This window comes from Argiope bruennichi, chromosome 3 (genome assembly GCF_947563725.1).
Source record: "Argiope bruennichi chromosome 3, qqArgBrue1.1, whole genome shotgun sequence".
In the NCBI taxonomy this organism is placed as follows: Eukaryota; Metazoa; Arthropoda; class Arachnida; order Araneae; family Araneidae; genus Argiope; species Argiope bruennichi.
In genome coordinates, this window is record NC_079153.1 from 129,806,494 (window position 1) to 129,828,757 (window position 22,264).

Here is a 22,264-nt window from a genome sequence, read left to right on the forward strand (position 1 = left end):
AGCTTTGCTAATTTTTTAGTTTTCATAATTTACTTTTCAGTTATTCGATTAATTTTGGATAAATAGTTTTTTTTATGAGAAGCATCGTCTGAAAGTGTAATGGAGAAAAATATATTAAAAGTTTTAATATTAATTATAATGATTTTTTTGGGAAGAAATACATTAAATGTCAAAAAGTAGAAAATATTACCACAATAAAAAATGTAAAAAAAAGTAAACTGTTAATGAATTAAAATGGATAATATATATACTTATTTAATCTGGAAATTAAAACAAATATGGAAGTAAGAAAAGTAAAAAATTTGACTTTAGAAATAATAAAATAAGAAACTAACCACATTACATGAAAGAAAATTCCTAAATATTCATAAAAATTAAAATATATTATAATTTCAATCAAAATTTCCATTTTTAAAAGTATCAACATGTTACTGAATGGTTTTGGTTAGTTAAAAAATTATTTTTTTAGCATTAAATATCTTTTATAAAAGTTTTTTAGATAATTTTATTATTCTTAGATACTTTAAAGGAGTTTTTTTTCTTTTAATTTGTTGATAAAGATCTAGTTCGATTTCTAATTTTATTTATTTCTACTAAGAATAAAGATGAATATCTGTGTTGGCGCCGTACAGGCCAGATCTCTTGGACTTTTACTGCCAAATTCGTCACACAAATAACCTTGCAGAATGGAAATGGACACCTTAAAAGCTTTTTAGAAATTTTAATTAATTACAAGTTGAATTTTGGCAATTTTCCACGATAACTTGCAAAAATATTACAGCACAGGAATGGATTTTACATCTTTTTTTTTTCTTTTTTTGCCGTGTGACTATTTTAAGCCAAATTTTGCGCAGTTGCTTCTGAGGGTAAGACCCCTCAGCACCCGAGGGCAGAAGTCTGTCTTCTAGCTCAAATCAAGATAGCGCACACACACACACTCGCTTGCACAACCCCTTTTTACAGAGGGGCTCATTCACGCACCTCACAGAGAGAACACAAGGAAGAGGACAACCATGCCCGAACCAGGACACGAACACGGAACGCTTAGATCACGGGGAAGACGCGCTATCCCTAGGCCAGGAAGCTGGCTTTACATCGTTTAAAAACGTAAAAAAATCATCTTTTAAATTATATCAATTTAATAATCGTGCGAATTTTCTTAGAATTCCGGCAATTTTTTTTAAAAATACTATTTTTTTGACAATTCAACAATAGATTATTTTACAATGTCCAACAATGGATTACTTTGCTATCCTGAAATTCAAAATACTTTCATTGTTTTTTTTATAAAATATCTGAGTGTGTGATTTTCTTTCATCGTTGAAAACTAAAAAAAGAAGGCATTTGTTTAATGTTTGTGTAGTTTACGAGACAAATAATAATAAAAAAAAAAAACTGAAGGTACAATACCGTGACATTAGAAGTTAGATGAACCTAACATTTCTGTTTTTATCAGTGCTGTGATGTCACGGGATTGATCTCCATTTGAAAAGTTCATGTACACAAAAACAAAGCGCATGTAAGACAATGTAAAGATTCGTTGCTTTCATGCCTGATAATTTCGCGGAATCATAAACATGAAGTTATGTATATCTTATTGTGAAAGAAGGAATTAAAAAAAAAATGTCAAAACTCTCAGCTGAGTGTCGACACTCACATCCGGTAATTGCTAACATTCACCAGAATGGCGATTACATAACTGCTGGCATTCACCGGAGAATATTGACATTTGCTAAATATAGATATTTCACTGCCACATCGAATGCTATTTAAATAAAATTAAATATGAATAATATTCCCGGTGAACCAGCTGGTCGCCAAAAGCGATTAGTACAAAATAAATGAAATATATTTGAAATTCTATAAAATTTTTATTCGGAAAATAAATTATTGGATAAAATCTACTGATTTATAATTTTAAAACTGGTCTTTATGGTAGATTTTTCCTGCATAAATTCTGTTTAATTTTTACAGTCCCATATTTATATAAAATTTTAACGAAAGGAGGTTCAAAATATGTGCTTGAATTTTCTTAGTATACTGCGAAAATAAGCACAAAACATTTCGTCATATCGTGCATATACAGTCTGTCTAAAAGTATTGGGACACCCCACAAGTTCATAGATTTTTATTACAAATTACAAATGAAATCAAAACAAAGAAATAAATATTATTTTGATATATACAAATCATAATAACTCAAACAAAACTCTCATATTAATGCAATTATGGTTATAATTGAAAATAAAAGAAATCAAATAAAAAAAGCGTACTCAAAAAAGTATTGGGACACTTCCCGATAAATAAAGAAAAACAATGCAAACTTAAAAGTTAACATCTTGATGGGCCACCTTTGCTTTTTATAACTTTTCGTAATTTATTTGGCATGGGTTGGACCAATTTTTTGCAAAATGATCCATCGATTTTGGCCCTCACTTCGACCAAATGTTTTCTTAATTCCTGTTTTTTAGAAATTTGATGTTCATATAGTTTTTGCTGCAAATAATCCTACACATGCTCAATGAGATTAAATTCTGGACTTTGAGAAGGAATCTTAATAACACTAGGGCAGTGGTAGAGGACCCATTACTTGCAAATATCAGTAATGGGTCTTTTATGATTGGGGTCATTATCTTGGTACAATTTAAAATGTCTTGAGATTCCCAGCTAGCTCGTACTTTGGTTTAAATTTCGCTTGAGAATGCAAGGATAGACATGTTTATTCATTGTACAACCAATAAAATGTAAGTTCCCGACACCAGTGCTTGTCATACAATCCCAGACTATTTGATTGCCACCTCCATATTTGACAGTTGGTCGTAAATTTTTGACACGCATAGCTGTATTTGGTTTCCGCCAAACGTTTTGCTTGCCATCCGATTCGAATATGCTATATTTGTTTTCATCATTAAAAATTACATTTTCCCAAAATTCTTTTTTCTGCTTTACAAATATTTTAGAAAATGCCAGCCTAGCTTATCGATTTGCTTTGTTGATGTAGGGCTTTATTTTAGGTACTCTTCCGTGATATTTATGTTTTAAGAAAACATCTTTGACAGTTTCAGGATTTACAGATTTTCCAAACTTACTTTTGCACTGCAGAGTCAATTTTACTACTCTAGTTTCTGATTTAAAGTGAACTTATTTCACAATCCACCTTTTCACGTTCATTAAATGTCCTTGGACGTCCTGATTTTTGCTTGTTTTGAACACTATTTGTTTTATTGAACCTGTGAATAATGTGAAAAAAATAAACTTACTCAATTGCAAGACATGTCCTATACAACGAACTGATTTTCCATTTTTCCAATGACTTATTACAAGATTTCGCACATCAACCGATATATCTTTGCTTCCGCTATTTTTCCTATAACTAATCTCATCTATTGTAAATTTTATGTTTAAAATTATAGTCTAAAATTGTGATAGTAAAATCAATTCTATTGATGCGCTATGTATTTCTTGAATTTCTCATTCCAAAGGGGCCCAATATTTTTTTGAATCCTATTTGCCTTTGAATTATCTTTAAAAAGCTAGATCTATATATAGCTACAAACTATACACCAAATGTTAAAATATTTCTTGATACATTTTATTTTTTATTTTAATGTGATAAATAGTTTTATAAACAGCTTTGTAGTTATTCAAGCTGAGTGTGCCAATACTTTTTTGAATGGCTGTATACGAAAAAGTCGATAGAAAAACACTCTTGTCGATTATTTTGTACTAATATCATGCTCTGTTTTTAACATGATTACTGAAATACTTCTTTTTTTTTCACATGTAAGACACGTTTTTGAAAGAAATAATGTAAAACGGTATCTCTTTCAGGATACTTTTGAATCAAATATATGAGAGATAATAGTTGCTTACTTAAAGCCATAAATAATGAATAATGACACTGAAAAGAAACACTCGTTACTTAGTGAAAACATTTGTTAGAGAGCTGAAAGATTTATTATTTAATATTTATAGCCAATTCATAATCGACGCTCCTTCCTTCGGTTCCGCCAACGGAGAATTCAGTGTGGATTAACATTTCTTGTACAATTTTTATTGTTCAGGGATTGAATGATCAAAGCGCAACGTAGTTATTTATAATTATTGATTACACCCAGTTAACGTTTTCTTTTTTATTGCAGTGGGATCTCATTTTACGAGAATAATTTGCTCCCGAATCTTGCTTGTAATACAAAACACTCGTTAAACAAAGCAGTTTTTTCCGTAGTAATCCATGCAAAGTAGCATAATGCATTCTAATGTAAACAAATTTATAATAATATAATTTATTATTTATAACGCATATTTTTTGCAAACATTGCCTAAAGACATTTCTTTTTGGCAAAGTTCCAAAATTTGGTGAAAGGGGTATTATCGTTAAATGAATTTATAGCGCACAGCTACTGCCTTATCAGGATGACGCTTCTCAACATAAGAAGTAATTATTTCCCGAGCTTTCAGCATCTCCCTTATTATATGAGGTTATTGCTCGGTTGAGTTTATTATTATTTTTTTTCTCACTTGACCAAATGTCCTCTCCAGTATTTGGCTGTGACACAGAATGCAGCTCCATAAATTCTTAGGTTTTACTCGCTATATTTTTCAATCAGCTTATTGATGTCGTTGCTGCCTTCATAGTAGTGGCCAAAGACAGAATCTCGTTTTCACAAGCACTTGCTCAAACCTCTCGGAGTCGTGTTCGACAATGGTATCCGAACAAAACTTCTTCCACGGAGATATAAGGGTTATCTTTAAATAAGTGTTGACCACATACTGATACAAGCCAATCCAGCAAATGACTTCAAGGTGTTTCCTAACCATTCATTCTGCAAGTCAATTTTTTACATTTTGTTTTACTCGCTATCCGAATTACTCATTATATGAGGTGATTGCTAAGCGAGATTTGATTGTAATTGTATCCCTGGATAAATGAAATGACTGCATTTGCGTATGCAACCGGGAACAAAAGCGTAAATTTGTCTAGAACACCTTTAATTTTTTTTATTATTACAGCAGAATATCAAAATAATCTAATTATTTATGAGAAAGTAACATGGCATAAAAATAAATTCCTAAATACAAAATAGTTCCCTTTTAAAGTTTGTATCAAAATGCTTTAATGCGAATTGATGCTTAAACAACTATTTACGCCTCCGATGCAAACGATCTTGTCCAGAATCCAAGCTTTTTATTTGGTGTTCAATGCATTTCAAGACTGCTTACATAATCCATTCATACGAGTCATTTTTAACCACTTGCGATGACAAGAATTCCCGGGTGAGCGAGCCAAAACAATCCACCGTAACTCGCAGCGAGACCACACAAAGTTTCCGGTACCTTATAAGAATCTGAAAAATATTTATATCTCCTACATGAATTAAATTTTACCTAAGACTGTGCTCCTGTAAACTGTGTTTCGGCAAACTATCCGAGTCGTCGAATGGCGAAAATCATTTTTATTTCTGTAGCAATTGCTTGCTGACGTGTGTAGCAAGTCGTTGTCGATTCTGTGACAAAAACATCTAGAAGTGCGTGGCACGTGTTTCAAGTGCAAGTAGTTAAAATGTATAAATAGCTTTCAACCTCGATCACTGAAACACTTATCTTTTTCTTTTATGCACCGTAAATAAAACTTCTGTTTAAGACATACGAATAAACGTCTCATTAATTACAGAAATATGCACAGAAAATTAATGGAATTTTAACGTCGGCATTTGCTACTGTGAATTTATCAGCTTAGTCTTCAGCACCAATAATTGTATTGATTCTCGGATGTCACTCAGCTGCAATTGACCTTGAATTCCTGCAACCGTTAAAATAAATCCCCTTCAAATGATAATGAACACTGCAAAGCAATGTTTCAGTTGATGATTCGTTACTTATTCACAACGAATGACGAATAAAACGGAATGCCGGATAAAGAGATATGCTTATAACATGGCACAGTTTCGTGAGGAATATATTTTAATAACTTCTAATCACCTTTGGTGATCAAATGGTCCTGTCGGGAATGCGGATTGTGCTCAATTCCAATTAAATCTCTTATGCAAAGCTAGTATTCGTGATTTTTCTAAGAAAATATTTTCAAGTATAAAATTGTGCAGATATCAAATTTGATTTGTGTCCATGTTTATACCTATTCTGCTCATTGTGCATGCGAATTACTCTAATCGAGTCATTCCGCACGACCTCATAATGCTATTAATTCTGGATAAACACCATGCAAATATACAACAACAAATGCAAAAAAGAAAGAAAAAAAGCAATTTAAAAGTACAAGGTCTCTGTAATGAAATTCCATTAAAAAGGCCATTATAGGAAAATTATTGGACAAAATGGTATCTGGCAATAGTTTACAGGAAGTCTTAAAATTTTATTTTCTTTAAAAAGAATCATCAGCGGTACTGTATATAATATTTTAAAACGAAATAAGACAAGAAAATGAATATTTAAAATCTTTTTAACATTCTGGAACAATTTCGGACCGCGTGTTCAATGTGGCGTTTACCCTTTTCTGATAGCAATCTATGTATATCTCATTACTGAGTTTTCTACAGTCATTCTTGTGGCTGAACAAAACATTCGATCTGAATAAAATATTGATCTATCGAATTCTGCGGTCCATCAAACGTTCAAGAATGTGGTATACAACATTATTGGATTTCAAAATGCAATTCATTTAAGTAAAATTCTAATTAGTTTTTAAAACAATTGTCCAAAGTACTCATTCAAGTAGCTCAAGGTTAGGTAGTCTGCCCTATAAAGAACACAGACCGACACACACTATTATTATTATTAGTAATAGCTGTAAATACCCATAAAAATCTTTATTGTTAGAAGAGACAAGTAAGCGCATTCAAATAAAAAACTAAGCCGTTGAAAAGAGTTGCAGTTAAATGAAAAAAAATTAAATTAAGTTATATATTTTTTAAAGAATACTAAAGCATTTGTTCAGACAACTGAATAATGTTTATTTGAGCGTTGTCTTCAAGTTTATAACAGTCAAGTACAACTCATTTCTTCCAGCTTTCAAATAAATTGGAAGACCACACGCAACCACTATTCGGCAAAGTAATTAAATAATCACTTGTTCGTGAATGGCACTGCCAGAACAAATATTTGCCTTTTCAGCGGACTGCTTGAGAAAAGAAAAATTAAACCATGAAGGAAAATGAATGAAAGCAATTTAATTCTTAACGGTTTAAAAGTTAAAAAAGGATAGAACGCTCATTTTTTAATGTCGTAAAAAGAATGCATGCATTCATTTTTTTAAAAAATGTGGTTGTCAGAGTTTTTGTTTTTTATAACTATGTATTTAGAAAAACATTTTTTTAAAGTTTTGTTCAAGTATTATGTACGACGACTTTCTTTTATAACTTGGATATTTTTTTATAACATTTATAGTCATCTTTTACTATTACTAAGCATGAATGTTTGCTATATTGATATTTTTATCAAACAAAAGAAAAAAATATTAAGTTCATTTTATTTGGAATTTATTCAATTGAGGGTTGTATATCATTTTAGACACAAGCGATGCCTTAATAAGTTCTTGATTTTATCTTGCGCGTTATTGAAGCGAACATATTAAGTTAGTTATTTTATTAACTCTAGAAAACGTGTCTTCGCAATGGGCTGTTATTTTATAACAATGTTTCGTATGCGATTGTCACAGATTAACTGACGAAAGTCGTTTGTAGTAAAATATCTTATGCACATTGGTCTAGTTTAGTTTAATTATATGAACATCCCACCTTCAAGCAACACTAGAGCTATTTTGGAACGGACCGCGTAATTTTGAACCCCGGTCAGATGACGAGGGCGACACCTGAGCTGACACCTCAGTTTCCAAACTACCACACCACAGCACCAGGAGGGCGTTTGGCCCTGATGGATTCAACGTGGAACCATACCTGCTTGATGACGGTTCTTCGGTAGAATCGGGTCTCAAACCTGAAACCCTCCGATTCCGCGACCTTACCACCAGGCCACCGTGGCCACTTATGCCTATTGGCAGAGTGCTTAAGAAATAAAATAAATTATTATTTGAGTACACTTTAGATCTAAATATATAGTATCATTAATTTTTTTTTGTTCATTGCAGTGAAACTTTGTGTATTCATGAACTTATTTATAATGTTCAAAACGAATTTGTTTGAACATAAAGTAACGAAAATTGCAAATATACAGCTCATTGACTTTTACTATTTATTCATATTTAGATTTATTCACACATCGATAAATTAATCAATTTAAAAGTAATAAAAAATCTGACTCAGTTCCTAAATGCCAAAATAATAGTTGATATTTCGCATTCGATATTGAATCAGACGAAAAGAGCCGGTGTTTTCTAACTTCCCTGGCGTTACCGATGGTAGAGGGAGATTATATATATATATATATACTGATTCCGTTTTGAAGCAGAGAAAGGGTTCTTTAGTTATGGACATTGTAATGCAGATTCATGAGTAAATGGTGAGAACGACATCTGAGGCAGCAACTCTTTAAATTTTCGCATTAAATCAGTAGGAGAACATTTTCATCTGACGGACGATACTTTGAACAATGGGGATGTAATGAAATTTTTGTACTTCTCATTGTTGTGTGACGAATCAGAATTTAAACATTAAATTTTTTTAAAAACAAAACTTCACCAAACCTAGACTTCTAGTCCCGAAAATCGTTAAAACCGTTATATGCAGCATATATGGAGGTTTAATCTGTCGAGGGTCAAATATCGTTCTTGTGATGTGGAAGCTTGGTGGTAAGGTATACTGGTTCAGATGATAACTTCATTATCTGACCACATATCAAACTGCCGAGATCAAACCAGAAGCATCTTCCGTATTGATTCAAAAAAAGTAACATTAGTATATCATAGCTAAATTGTTGAAAAACATGTCCTACACGACTTGCTTTTTTTGAAAGACTAATGCCTAACTAATATGTTAATAAACTAATTGAAGAATGAAAAATTTTAAATCTAAAATAACAATTTCTACATTCCTCTGAAATTCCGTTACGTTTAGCATTAAAACATACAAATATCTCCATATGATCAAATTAGACAGATATAACCCAAAAGATAGATAGACAGAAAGAGATTTCAGTCTTTACGTAACTTTTATAATAGTCTTTTGTCAAGAGTAACAGAGAAAACCATTTTTTTTTTCTATTTTACATATAAAATTGTTAATACAGAGGTTTCATTAGATTAGTTTCAAACAATTCCACTGTCTAGACGGAATCATAACTTTCTAAATTCAGTTATTCAAATAAACTCAACTTCGCTTTTGTTGAAGAATTATTGCTTGAAGCTGCGTATATATCTCCATGGAAACAAAAATTTGTTGCAAGCATTTATGAGCTGCTTTACTGGTTGTTGAAATTTGCAGACTTTTTTTACGGTCTTCAAGAATTTTTGAGTGGATATTTTGCAGTCTTGAATTCACTTGCGACAAATTAAATTTGATCTTCGATGGGATTTTTAGCACTGAAAATTAGCTCGTCGGAACGAAAGATTCCTTAAGCAGCATTTGGCAACATTAATGGGCACATAGGAGCTGAAAATTGAATTAGAAAATTTTTGCGGAAACTATTTAAAAGGCTTTATAGAACAGATCATTGGACACAGGATTACCAAATTCGGCACGTAGTTACTTCTTAGATGGTAGATGATCTTCACACATTTTGCTCCATTTAAAAATTTTAAAAAATTAGATTTTTAGTGATATTAATGTTATTTTCGTTCAATAATTTCTTTAATAAATTTTCCAAACTGTTCATATGGCTATTGAAGAAATAGTTTTTATCTGTAATTCGGTATTGAAATGCATTTTAGCAATTTTAGTTGTGGTGTCTTTTACTGTAAAACTTTTAATTAAAAATGTGGGTAAATTTACATTTCAAAAATATTTCATTTTCAAGACGTATGTGTAATCTCAAATTTAATAGAATTATCACACATTTTGTGTTGTTTTGCTCTGTTTTTATGAACTTTTTTACTATTTTAATTTTACAAATTAGTAACGGCATATTAAATCGAATATGCAACGATGGCTCACATGATAAGTTCCTTTCTGTAAATGTTGTGATGTAAAAGTCGGTACGCTGTGCAATTGAGTCAAATGAAAACGAATCAAATCTCAAACATTATCATGCTGCATTGCTTCGGACTAGCGATTTTAATTTCTTTGGGGTGAAAAATCCCAGTGCACGTAGCTTAAGAAACTGTTTTATTTTTTGCTGTATCCTCATCATCTGCATTTTCGCGAATTAGAATGCTTATTAATATAAATTTGAATTGCATTTTATTATTATATTTTTGCTGTTGCTTATGGTACTTGTCATAGACAAACCCGTTGACGAAGTCAGAGATTTTAAGCCGAGTTTAAGTGTCTCTTGTTTCAGTAGCGCCATCTTGGGCCAAGAGTATATCTTAGCTCCTCGTGCGTCACAACGCTTTTCGCGGGGCAGACTTCATTCATATATTTCATGCACTCATCATAATTTAGACCTGAATCAGAGATCGATCCCCTCTGATCCAGTACTTGCAGTGGTGTTGTCTCGACTTGGAGTACTTCGTGGCTACAAAAGTTTTATACGTGCACCAGCCACAATATACATGTAGAGTCTTCGGCCGGCGGGGTTCGAACTCGCAGCCCTAGGGATGCGAATCCAACGTCCTACCAAGCAGGCTATCCCAGACTTTTTATTATATTTTACATATAATTAGCAATTTGCTACCTTTTCAAAAAATTCCCTCCTTTTTGCAAAGATTAAAACGACTTAAAGACAATGGATTATTGAAAGGTTGATGCCATTTTATTAGAAATTTTTAGACACTCGCATGGACAACCAAGAACGCATGAAATAATATTAATAGATACGATTAAAATGTCTATGGTCTCTGTTTGTTACGGAAAATTCAAATACAGCTCTTCGCAAGAATAAATGGCAACAAGTATTTGTAGGTGTACAGCAATAAAGGTTGATGTTTTTACAAGTTGTACATTCTAAAATAAGCAACAACAAGTATTTCTTATCGAAATGGAATGTATAGATGCTTTCTTACCCAACATCCTGATGACCACTCTTCTGGACTGAGCCTTTGATCTCTCTCTCTCAGCCCGGCACTGCGCACTCTCCGACGTGGACCTGTGCAGGTTCCGGGAGTGATGCAGCGCCAGGCCGATGCGTATGTAGAGAGCAGTGATCACGGACACAGGAATGACGAAGAAGATCAGGGTCGAGAGGACCATCAGCAGTTCCCACTGTCTCTCGGGCTTGTTGAAGGGGAATCCGCACCACTTGGACTGCGGCAGGAGTTCCTCTGTGAGGGGCGAGATCAGCTGGTTGACCTGAGTGAAGAAGGCGTAAGGGAGGGCGCAGAGCAAGGAAAAGAGCCAGATGACGGCTATGTTTCGGACGGCGTAGGACAGCTTGGATCTTGTCTGCTGGTGAAGGGGATGGCAGATGGCCACGTAGCGCTCGGAGCTGAAGGTCACTATGGTCAAGATGGAAGCGTAGGCGGTGGCTTCGGGGATCATGCCGCGGAGCCAGCAGCCTACTGTGCCCAGCTGCCAAGGGTACTGATGCCATAAGGTATAAAGTTCAAGAGGCATCGCTGTAAAGAAAAGAATGAAAAAAAAATTAATGTGATGTAAGGGTGATTCATAAATTTTAAAATGGAGGGGTAGTGAAAACAGTGGAATTATCATGCAGTTTTTTTAAAATAAATTCTAAAATTTGCATTGATGCTTTAGTCATTTGGTGTCATTAATTGTAAGATATTGTTCAAAACCCAATTACTTATTGTTAATAGGGTTCTTCATGGCTTCATAAATACAAACAGACGATTTAAGAGCTATCAAAGATCATGGTGAGGCATAAATCTAGGTATTATATTAGCCACAATATATTTAAAATCGTACTGGCTGAATGTTGCTTGTCAGCTGCCAAAAGAACAAAGCACTGTTTATTTTGAATATATATTTATCCGGTACTTCACTAGGAGATTTTTTTCTTCACTTCCTTTTGTTATAAAGCTAAATAATGTAAGTTTAGCACAAATGTTTTTAAGGATTGTATTAATTTATAAATTAGCATTTAACCCTTTACACTCGGATGGTGCCTCACATTCACCATTCAAGACGGTGCATCCTTCTGACGTTTTATTTATTTATTTTTCAATTTTGATTGTTGAAAATGTCTACAGAATGGTAAAAGGATGTAGATTCATTTTTCAGGGAAATTCAATTAAAAACAATTACACATATTTATTTTTCAGAACAATAAACAAGCCCTTGCATTAAGTGAATAATTATGCATCCGATTACTTTTCTTAGTGTAAAGGGTTAATATTGTTCACAAGTTATTTGAGTTTCAAAAATTACATCCGATTGGTGTAATTATCACTACCACCTAAACCAAACCAAGTGGTTTTTGTAATATTGAATTTTTACCACATGAGCATATGAGTTTCGATCTAAGGCCACCAAGTTAAGTAAAAATGCAAACTTCGAATAGACCAAATCAAAATCTGACTTGAGATTTAACGAATGCTACGAGGTCTTTACTGATGAATAATTCTCTTCATTCTTTTGCAATTGAAACAAAAGCACGAAGAAAAATCTTACAGGTAGATTCGAATCTTCAGATGTTAACACCTTGAAATATAGTTGCATATTTAATGGATGGACACATTAATATCGTTTATAATAAGAAGAAAAAAATTGAATATTAGTTTAGATAAGCATACTGGATATTACGTAAGAAACGTTATAGCGCAAATCATCAAACGACGATACATTATTTTATACTATATTGTGAGGTCATGCTCTTTTTAACCCAGATGTAAATGAAATGCAATCTAAATCGCCTTGTATAACATTAATAAAAATCGAATTGAAGAGTATTACATTCCGAGAATTAACATTCATTGACTACGAATTAAAGAGGAAAAACAAACGTAAATAAATAACATTGTACTATTTCTTTCTTTACCTCTTTCTGCCCATCATACGTATAATTGGCATTTACAAAAGATTAGGAGTAGTTAAGCCAAATATTCTTTTTGTGCTATGCATGAAACATTTTAGATGTGAGAAATCCTTAGCAAACATCAATAATTCCGTCAACTTTCCACCATTTTGGAAATACAAATTCAGTCATTGAGTCAAGAGACCAAAGTCTACATTTATGACATTATAATGTCATGGATAATTAGAATTTATGACTTGAAGAAACATTTCGGGGGTTTTATTGTCCATTGCATTATTCATGAACTGAATTTCTTTGTTTGGGAAATCAACATGGGAACGTCAGAAAAAATAGAATTTTGTCAGAATAAAGTAGTTTATGCATTCTTTTGCATAATAAAGTTATTTAACTAGATTTGTTTGACAAACAGGAAGAAAAAAAAAATAGAAAGAATTGGTCTTTATTTTTTTGTAGTCATTTTCAGTATCTGTGATTTGTATAGTTAGATTTAAGAGGGTTTTTTTAGATCCATATATTCCACTCTTCTTTTTTTAAAAAAAATAATATTTCGTGATTATTATTAATAATCCATATAACTTTTTTCTGTAAAAAGTATTTTATCGAGAACTTTTAAAAAGACCATACTTTTGAAATAAATTTGAATTAATATGAAAAAAAAAAAAAGACGAGAATTTTTGTTACTAAATGTACCTGAAAATCCAATAGAACGTCAATAGATATTACATTTTAAAATAACAGTAATTTTACTATTTCATCATAGTAAATAGGTTATTCAGAGATGGAAGAAATAGAAGTGTATAAATTATTTAGTAATCTTGCTTTAACGTTATTTTTTTTATATTTATAATAAATATAAAATTTGGAGCATGAACTCATGCAAATAGGATTAAATTACTGGAAATTATTCTAAAATGGTATCTTGAAATACAGCTTCTTTGAACTAGAACTTTGTTCTAGAACGTTTGGAAAATTTCTAGCATTAGATTTTTTTTAAATATTACTATAGCTTTCTAAATAGCCTTTTGTGCAAATGAATTGAGAATTATTCAACTGGATGATGGATGATGATTAAAATTTGAAAATGATGGAAACTTTGGATAATTATTTTCAAGTTAAAACAGATCAGTCAAAATCCATGAAACCATGTTTTGTTCCTGGTTCGTTAACTGCGCCCAACTTTCTTTTGTTTAATTTGAAACCATCAGTTTTAATAAATAAAAAATAAGATGATGAAAGGTTTATAAAAATAATTTTTCATTATTATAATTTAATTATTCTTATTTTTTTACTTTTCATAATTTTTCTTTTTTCAAATTATTTGATTGAATAATATTTAATAAACACCAAACATAATAAATTAATAAAAACGTTTTTCACAGGATAAGAAAGATTTATAGTTTCTTAAATCTAATTTAAAACTGATAAAATTATTCATTATTCATTCCGTCGATATTCAAACTAAAAAGAAACATTAAAAAGTTTATTACTTTTCACGATAATTGTACCAAATTGTATTAGTAACTTCAAAAATTTCTAACTATTAAAATAAAAATATTATTTATAAAAAAATGTGATGTTTGGTAAGTAGAACTATTTACAAAGAATATTTATTAAAAAGTTATAAGAAAGAAGACAAATTCATAAGCGAATAAATAAATATATAAATAAAATAATAAAATAAATCTATAGCGTATTCCTAGTGTTTCGATGTATTTAAAAAAAATAAATAATCCATCTTAAATTTGAATCTTCAATTAACGAAGCATTTTTTCTTGTCCTAAAAATTATTGCTTCCTAGCCGAAGAAGATTGAAAGGATAGAATAAAAGAAATAAAAGAGAATTTATTTGATTATTGTTTGACTTCTTTTATAAAATAATGATGATACAATTTAATTTACATATCTATTTTCACAAAATGGTTGGGAAATAAATTAAGTTTGAAATACTATTTTTTTATATAGCTTAAGTCTAAAATAAATATTTTTAACTTGACATGATTAAGTTATAATATTTCTAACTAGATTAACTTTTGCAGGACTAATTCTATTAAAAATCATAATCAGTAAGGTTATTTTTTCCAAACGAATTCTTTAATGTATAATATAATTTTATTTTCATTTTTAACCAAAATGATATTTCACTTTTTTTTTAATAAATATTTCTTTCAAGCAATGTATAATTTTGAATGGACTTTTTATATTGTCTTCCAATTTACTTCATTGAAAATTTTAAAAGGATCATTAACCGTAATCGTGAAAAACATAACGTCCCATTCTATTATTTAATTATAAATGACTTTTTTTATTCACTTATTTTTCCTGAAAAAGTTGCTTGATTCTAAAAAAAAAAAAAACCAATTTAATCTTTGATATATAATAAAATATTTAAAGAAAGTATTATTGTTTAATTATTTGAAGTTCTAGGAATTGTAATTTTACCTCATCAAAAACAAGCATTGTGGTTTTTAAATAATAAACATCTCATCCACAGAAAACTATTATTGTATTTTAACGGCTGGGAGCTTTAAAATGAAATATCAAATTCATATTTGTATAAAACAGAATTTTTGGTAAAATTTGGGGCAAATTAATTATTTATGGATTAAACAAATTGGAGTTTTGTTTCCTGGTTTACAGAATACCCATTAAGAAAGTATTTTCATCAAAACCGAAATTTCGATGAATTAGCACTTGTCAGATTTGCAAAAAGAATGAGAAATAAAATATTTTTAAAATAACACCAACAAATCTTTTTTCAGTAACTATGTAAAACGGATAATCTAATAAATTTTAAAAGAGAATCGAATCTTTAGTCCCATACTTAGTAACATGATAATATTCAAGGATCGAACTGTTTATCTCCATTATTTTAAAGTTTAATTATATACAAATATGGCATGCACACACAAAAATATATATTTAATATCGTCGCAAGTCTGTAAATATGGATTCAATAATTAAGGATAAGAAAAATAATAAGGATAAGAAGAAGAATAATAATTGTAAAATATGCTTATATCTAAAGATTTATTAAAATTGGACATATAATTGTACAAAAATAAATTGGCATCACCGAAAAAATTATTTTCTGTATTTTAAAGTGCTGGAAAAATGGTTTTTATGCAATAATATGCTTCAAGGTTCTTGAAAGATAACAGCAAAATTTTGATTAATTTCTACTAGATTATTATTACTAGATTAATTATTAGTTATTACTAGATTATTAATTATTACTAGATTATTTCAAAATTTTGATCTATTCCTTTTAATGAACATTTACCACTCCAAAAGTAATTATGCACCCACATTAAGTAGCTAGCTTTAAGTTCAACGACCTGTTCTGTAGAGAGTTAACCGCAGTTTTTTTCATCATGCATGTACAATAATGCAGTTAGCATATCAGCTTAAAAACATTATCATAATAGAATACAGTAAAATTGATTTGTAGATGAATATGTTTTATGGACAAACTCATTCAAATGAAAGACATGCCCCCCCCCGCCCCAACAAATACTACATTTCCGTCTCTTATTCCGTAAAATGCATAGTATTCAGAAAACACTTTTTTATGCTTATTGCCATTTGCGTTGAATGAAAATAGTACATAGGTAATTGAATTCGAGTATTTAAGGATTGATAAAACTGAATAAAATCTTACATAGATTTTTAGTTATAGCATTAATAACTGTTGCAATTATAGTTTCTAATAAACATTTATTCATTTATATGACATTTAATGTGATTATTAATTTTAAAAAATGTTTAAAAGTTTATGAGAATTATAAATTATTTATATTAGCTGATCCTTCAAAATTTGGCTGACAAGAAACTTAAGTTATAAGATGGAACAATGGACAAATTATTAAAGAAAAATGTAACTTTATATTATTTTCGGGTATTTTTATTAATGCTAACGGATAATGTTTGTTTGCCTAATAGATGGTTACAATTACTATTGATAGCAAGTTAAATGTAGCATACTTAAATGGATAAAAAAATATCCAAAAAAAATGAGAGTGATTCTCTGTATTTGTAACAATATCTGTAAATTATATACCCATTAAAGAAAAGCGGCAGAAAGGAGATAAAATAGTATTATGAAGAGTTGCTTTAAGACAGCAATGAAAAAAACACACACATGTTTTTAGTCAAGTGCGTTTTATAAAAATCAGTACACTCAAAATGCAACAGCTGATGCAATCAAGTTAGACAAATGGATAATATCTACTACAGTATCAAACTACGATGCTCTTGTTTGAGGTCGGAAATTATTTTCATCTCATAAAATCTGAGAAATCTATAATTTTGCTCTTTAACTGAAAATACTTCGCCTATTTACTGCAAAACTTTCTACGTATATTTTCGAAATAGCCCATAATAGCCATCGCATACTCTAATCCAAGTTCCATTTCACGTTAGGAAAGAAAAGCTTCACATCCCGCCTTTCACGTCTTATTTTCTCCATTAATGGATCATGTTTTCTCGCTTTTAGGAGGTGTTTTCTTATCGTAAAGAATGCCTTGACTATTCTGAGGATCGATATGTAATAGTATAGAGGATACAGCTTTCTTTTCTTGTGTTTTCTGGCACCTGGGAAGAGTCTGAATGATATAGATCTCTAATTTGGATAAGGACGAAGCTGATTGCAGAAAAAAATCTTAGAAAATAAAGAATTCTGTGTCTTTCATATCATTTATTATGTCGGGTATTCCTTTGTCGAAATTCCATCCTATTCTTAAAGAATATCTACTTTTCATTCGTCAAAGGATTCATTATTTTCATATATCTTCTATTGCTTTAGCGTGAATCATTCACAACTTTTCTATCCTTATCTAATTAGAAGTATTGTTTTTTATTCAAGTTTTAACAAAGTTTAAATTCAATTGATATGTCTAATTTTGCTGCTTTTTTCCATTATCTTGTTCTAGATATACCATTTTTTAATGATCTTACTTTTGTTATTGTAATATATAATGCATAAAAATGCATTTTTATTTGTTCGTATTTTATGCACTGCCATAGTTCACCCGATTGCAATAATACTTTGTCAACTTATTGCTTCACTTGCGCGAAGGTTATAGGCATAGTACAATTAGTATATCTAATATATAAAAATGAACTTTTGTTTGTTCGTACTTTATACGCTGCCGTACCGTTCAACCGATTGCAATAATATTTTGTGAACTTATTGCTTGCAATTCGCGAAGGTTATATGTATAGTACAATTAGTAGATCTAAAGTAAAAAAATTAGAATAAATATTAATTATACATCTCCTTTATATATCATTCAATTTCAATACATGCATTCATTGTCTACAAGAAAATAAATATAATTTTTTCTATCATTCCTAATTATAGCTGTTTAAAATTTCAAACAATATTTCCAAAATTATTTCTTCTGTGGCAAAAACGGGTCGTTTACCAGCTAGTTTTAAATCAAGTTCAAATTTTTCCACCGAGTATTTGACTCAGTTAAGTCTGACGCAAGAAAGTATTACTAATTAACAGATTTCCCAACATTTTAATATTTAAGAGAATCCAAGGATCAAATTCTTAATAAATCTCATATTCTTAATTTGGTGAAATGCTATGGTTAGAAATTCACGTAAGATTTTAATATGCTTCGCTAGAATTGTGGAGCGATTAAAAAAAGATTATTTTGAAAATCACTATCTTGATGATGAAATGTAATAATTAAATTAATGGAATTTTTTTAAAAATTTAAGTGAAAACTATATATTTTTGTTGAACGGAAATAAACTATCAGCGTATATGAGAAATCATATCTTGTGAAAAATTTCACATTTTATCAAAATTTATGAATTTAAATGGAGAAACCCAACACCCATTTCCTTAATTTTTTTTCAAATGATTTATATTTAAAAAGCTGGAAAATAAATTAAGAATTGATTTCTTATGAGCTCAAAGTTTAATTAAAATTGTCTACTATTTTCAAAACAGACGACGGAATCAAATGTACATAAAAGATAAAAATTATTTTTGTATGAAATATTAAGTAATAATTTCTAAAAAAGAATTAAAAAAAAATTCGTCTCTTATAAAGCAATTTTTTCTTGGTAATAATTTTCAAATTTTAGGAAACATATATTGCAGCATTAAAAGCAACAAATATTTAAACAATTGGGAAGGAAAAGATAACTTAAACGATTAAAAGAATAAATTATAAACATAATTTTGAATTCTGGCATTTTAGTATACGTTTGGATTTTATCTCAATATAATTCATTAGTTTACGATATTGGTAGAAATGTGAAAAATCTTCTTCATTTTCAAATTATTGGAAATTAAAATCGTTCAGTAAGTTCGACTCATTGCAGGGTAGCCCTTTCTTTTCTTCTTGAATTAGAAGTAGTGGCTTAATCAGGCCCTCAGAGTACATTATGAAGAACTTTTTTTTTTTTTTTAATAAACTGGTGAGTTTAGTTTTACATTTCAACATTTCTTTAACATGTTAAGGTTTTATTTTATTACCTCCATGAAAATGCATTCGTTTTATTTATTATTATGACTCCATACATGCCGTTATCAACGTTTATGCACAATATTAGTAAAACAGAGTTCGGTGTTTAGTAATATTCTAATAGCAAAATGAATTGCAATGCAACATATAAGAGCCACCAATTATATTTGATAACTATTAATGTTAACCAAACATTTGATAAATTCATAGATTTTGAATTTTTATAACATATTTATTGAGAAATTAGTAAAAATGTGGCCCCCACTTAGCCCAAAGCCCTAAGCAACTGCCTAACGGATATCTGCCATTGCGAATGAGCAATGAATCTAAGAAGATAACAGCACAGAAAATGTATGTTTAGGATGATTAAATGACAAGCAGATTATTTCCTTTTGGAGGGGGGGGGGGCTCGAATTCTTTAAATGTTCTAGTCACCTAGGAAAAGATTCCGCTAGCTTAATAACCTTCTCAGAATGGAAAAGGCTAAAGAATTTTGTGCGCACACCATAAAAATCCACGATTATAATGAATACCGTAAGCATGAAATAGGAATCCACGTATTATATTTTCAACCACGACCTAGAATATTTTCTCTTTGTCTCCAAGAAAATCAGCAAATAACCTTCCTTCTAAATCATCCACAGCGTTTCTCCCTATTTACCTCAGAAAAGAAATCTAACGCACCATCCGATGATGACAAAAGATTGCCTATTATTTTTTCCCGGCGTATTTACGGCTAATGTGAAACCTCTTGAGACAATATTATGTAATAAGAAAGCCGAATAAAAGTCTGGGACTAGACACTCCAGACAAGATCTTTCCTTCGTTAGTTGTAAACGAGTTTGTTTATTCCTTCAGACAGTCAGGAGGGTCTCTACACTTTACAAAATGCTACCTTAAGGGAGGTCAATGATCTCTTGAATCAGAATTAGAGCTGCGAAAAGGTTTTACAGTGTAGTATAACCTTTAGTTAGCGCCGTGTAAAGTTTTATATATTGTGCAGCCTTTATCTGAAAACACGTTTTTTCTTTAGTTAAAAGTGCCTTTAAAAGAGATAAGGTTGATGGTTTGATCTAAGTTAGAAGGTGAATTTTGTAATATACAATAAATTATTATATCCCAAACGTGATCTTGGGTTTAATCTTGCAGTATGCACATTTTTTTTTTTCCTAAAATAACAGAATTTATTTCCCTTTGTTGCATCAGACTAATATTCCATTTTAAAAGTAAGCGAAGATATTTGTTTTCGTTATTTCCACGAGTAGTTCTTTATTAGAATTATATTATTTCATTAAAGGTTTACGGAAAAATTTACATTGTTGAATTAAGATTTTGCATTTTTGAAAATAAGAAAAAGCTTTTTATCAAGTCATTCAAGCATGGCGCTAAGGACAGGGGTCATTAACATGTCATTTATTCAACATTCATTAAAATATATGAAAATCTTTTGGAAGCGCGGAGGCTTGGTTTTAAGGTATCGGTTTCGGAAGCGGAGGGTTTCAGGTTCGACACCCGATTCCACCGAAGAACCGCCGTGTAAGCGGGTCTGGTGCACGTTAAATCCGTCGGTGCCAACTCCCTCTCGCTGATGTGGTGTCAAAGTTCGGACAGGGGGTGTGTCAGCTCAGATGTCATCCTCGTCATCTGAACGCGATTCAAAATGACGAGGTCCATCCCAAAGTGGCCATAGTGTTGCTTTAAAACGGGACGTTAATATAACTAAACTAGACTGGAAAATTTTCTTTCTTACCGTGAAGGTAACAAAGCAGGAAAACAGTTTTCAACATTCTTAACAATATATATTGACTGATTGTATTTGCCATTTTCTTTATTCACTTTGCTGAATATCTATCTAAATTTAAGAACTCAATAAAAGAGTATTCCTTTTCTGCAAAGGGAACGAAAGTTGGGATATTAGGAAGTTCATCGGATTTGGTGCATACATTTAAAAATAAAGATGCAAATAACAGTGTTATAAATCTCTTTTATTACTTAAAGTTTTTAGATTCATGAGGCTTATTCTATATTTCTAAAACACGTTGAAATATTTATTACATGAATCTATGTTTGTAACTTTGTGTGTACTCTAGGTATAGAATAGATAGCGTGATTTACTTCTTTTGGAAGTACCACGTTATTTACAATAAAGAAAATAAAAAAAGTGTTAAAATATTTTTTTATTAAGGTCCTGGAAATTGGAATTTTTTAAAAATCAATAACATGAAAATTGTAAAATGGGGAGTGCTGATAGAAATATTCTAAATAAATTTAAACTAAATTGTACTTTTTAGTACATTTTTATTTTTTAAAGAATATTTTTTAGGTATTTTCTTTTTTATGGTATATAATAAACTTAATTTCTATGTAGTATTATTTTCACAACCTCTTGCTTTTACGATTTTTAATTAATTACCTAATTTTGAAAACATAATATTTTCTCTTGTAATTAAATAAATAAATCTACATTTAAAAAAAAAACTTTCTTTTTCATATATATTTAAGTCCTTAATACATTTTATAATTAAAGAAAGTAGAATCTTGATTTCAATTTTTTTTTCGAATTCAGTATTAGGTGATTTTTTTGATAAAATGAAATTTAATTAAAAATTAATCCATAAAGTAATAATCAAGTGTTGAAAATAATAAAATATTGCATTGTCTAGGAGAATGCACAATTCTACAAACGTTTCAGAATTTGAAAAATCAGTTATTACAAGATTATTAAATCTTTACAAATATGAAGCGAATAAAGGTAATAAAAGCAAGTAAAAGTTGTTCCC

At 30.3% G+C, this 22,264-nt stretch overlaps 1 protein-coding gene across 1 annotated transcript in view; it reads right to left on the reverse strand.

Annotated features, from left to right (window-relative positions):
- The window catches only part of LOC129963147 (neuropeptides capa receptor-like), a 154,979-nt gene that overhangs the window by 16,799 nt on the left and 115,916 nt on the right, over positions 1-22,264 (reverse strand). Inside the window, exon 2 of the mRNA XM_056077250.1 lies at positions 11,075-11,626. Coding sequence (XP_055933225.1) covers positions 11,075-11,626 — 552 coding nt within the window. The remainder of the gene's footprint in view (positions 1-11,074; positions 11,627-22,264) is intronic.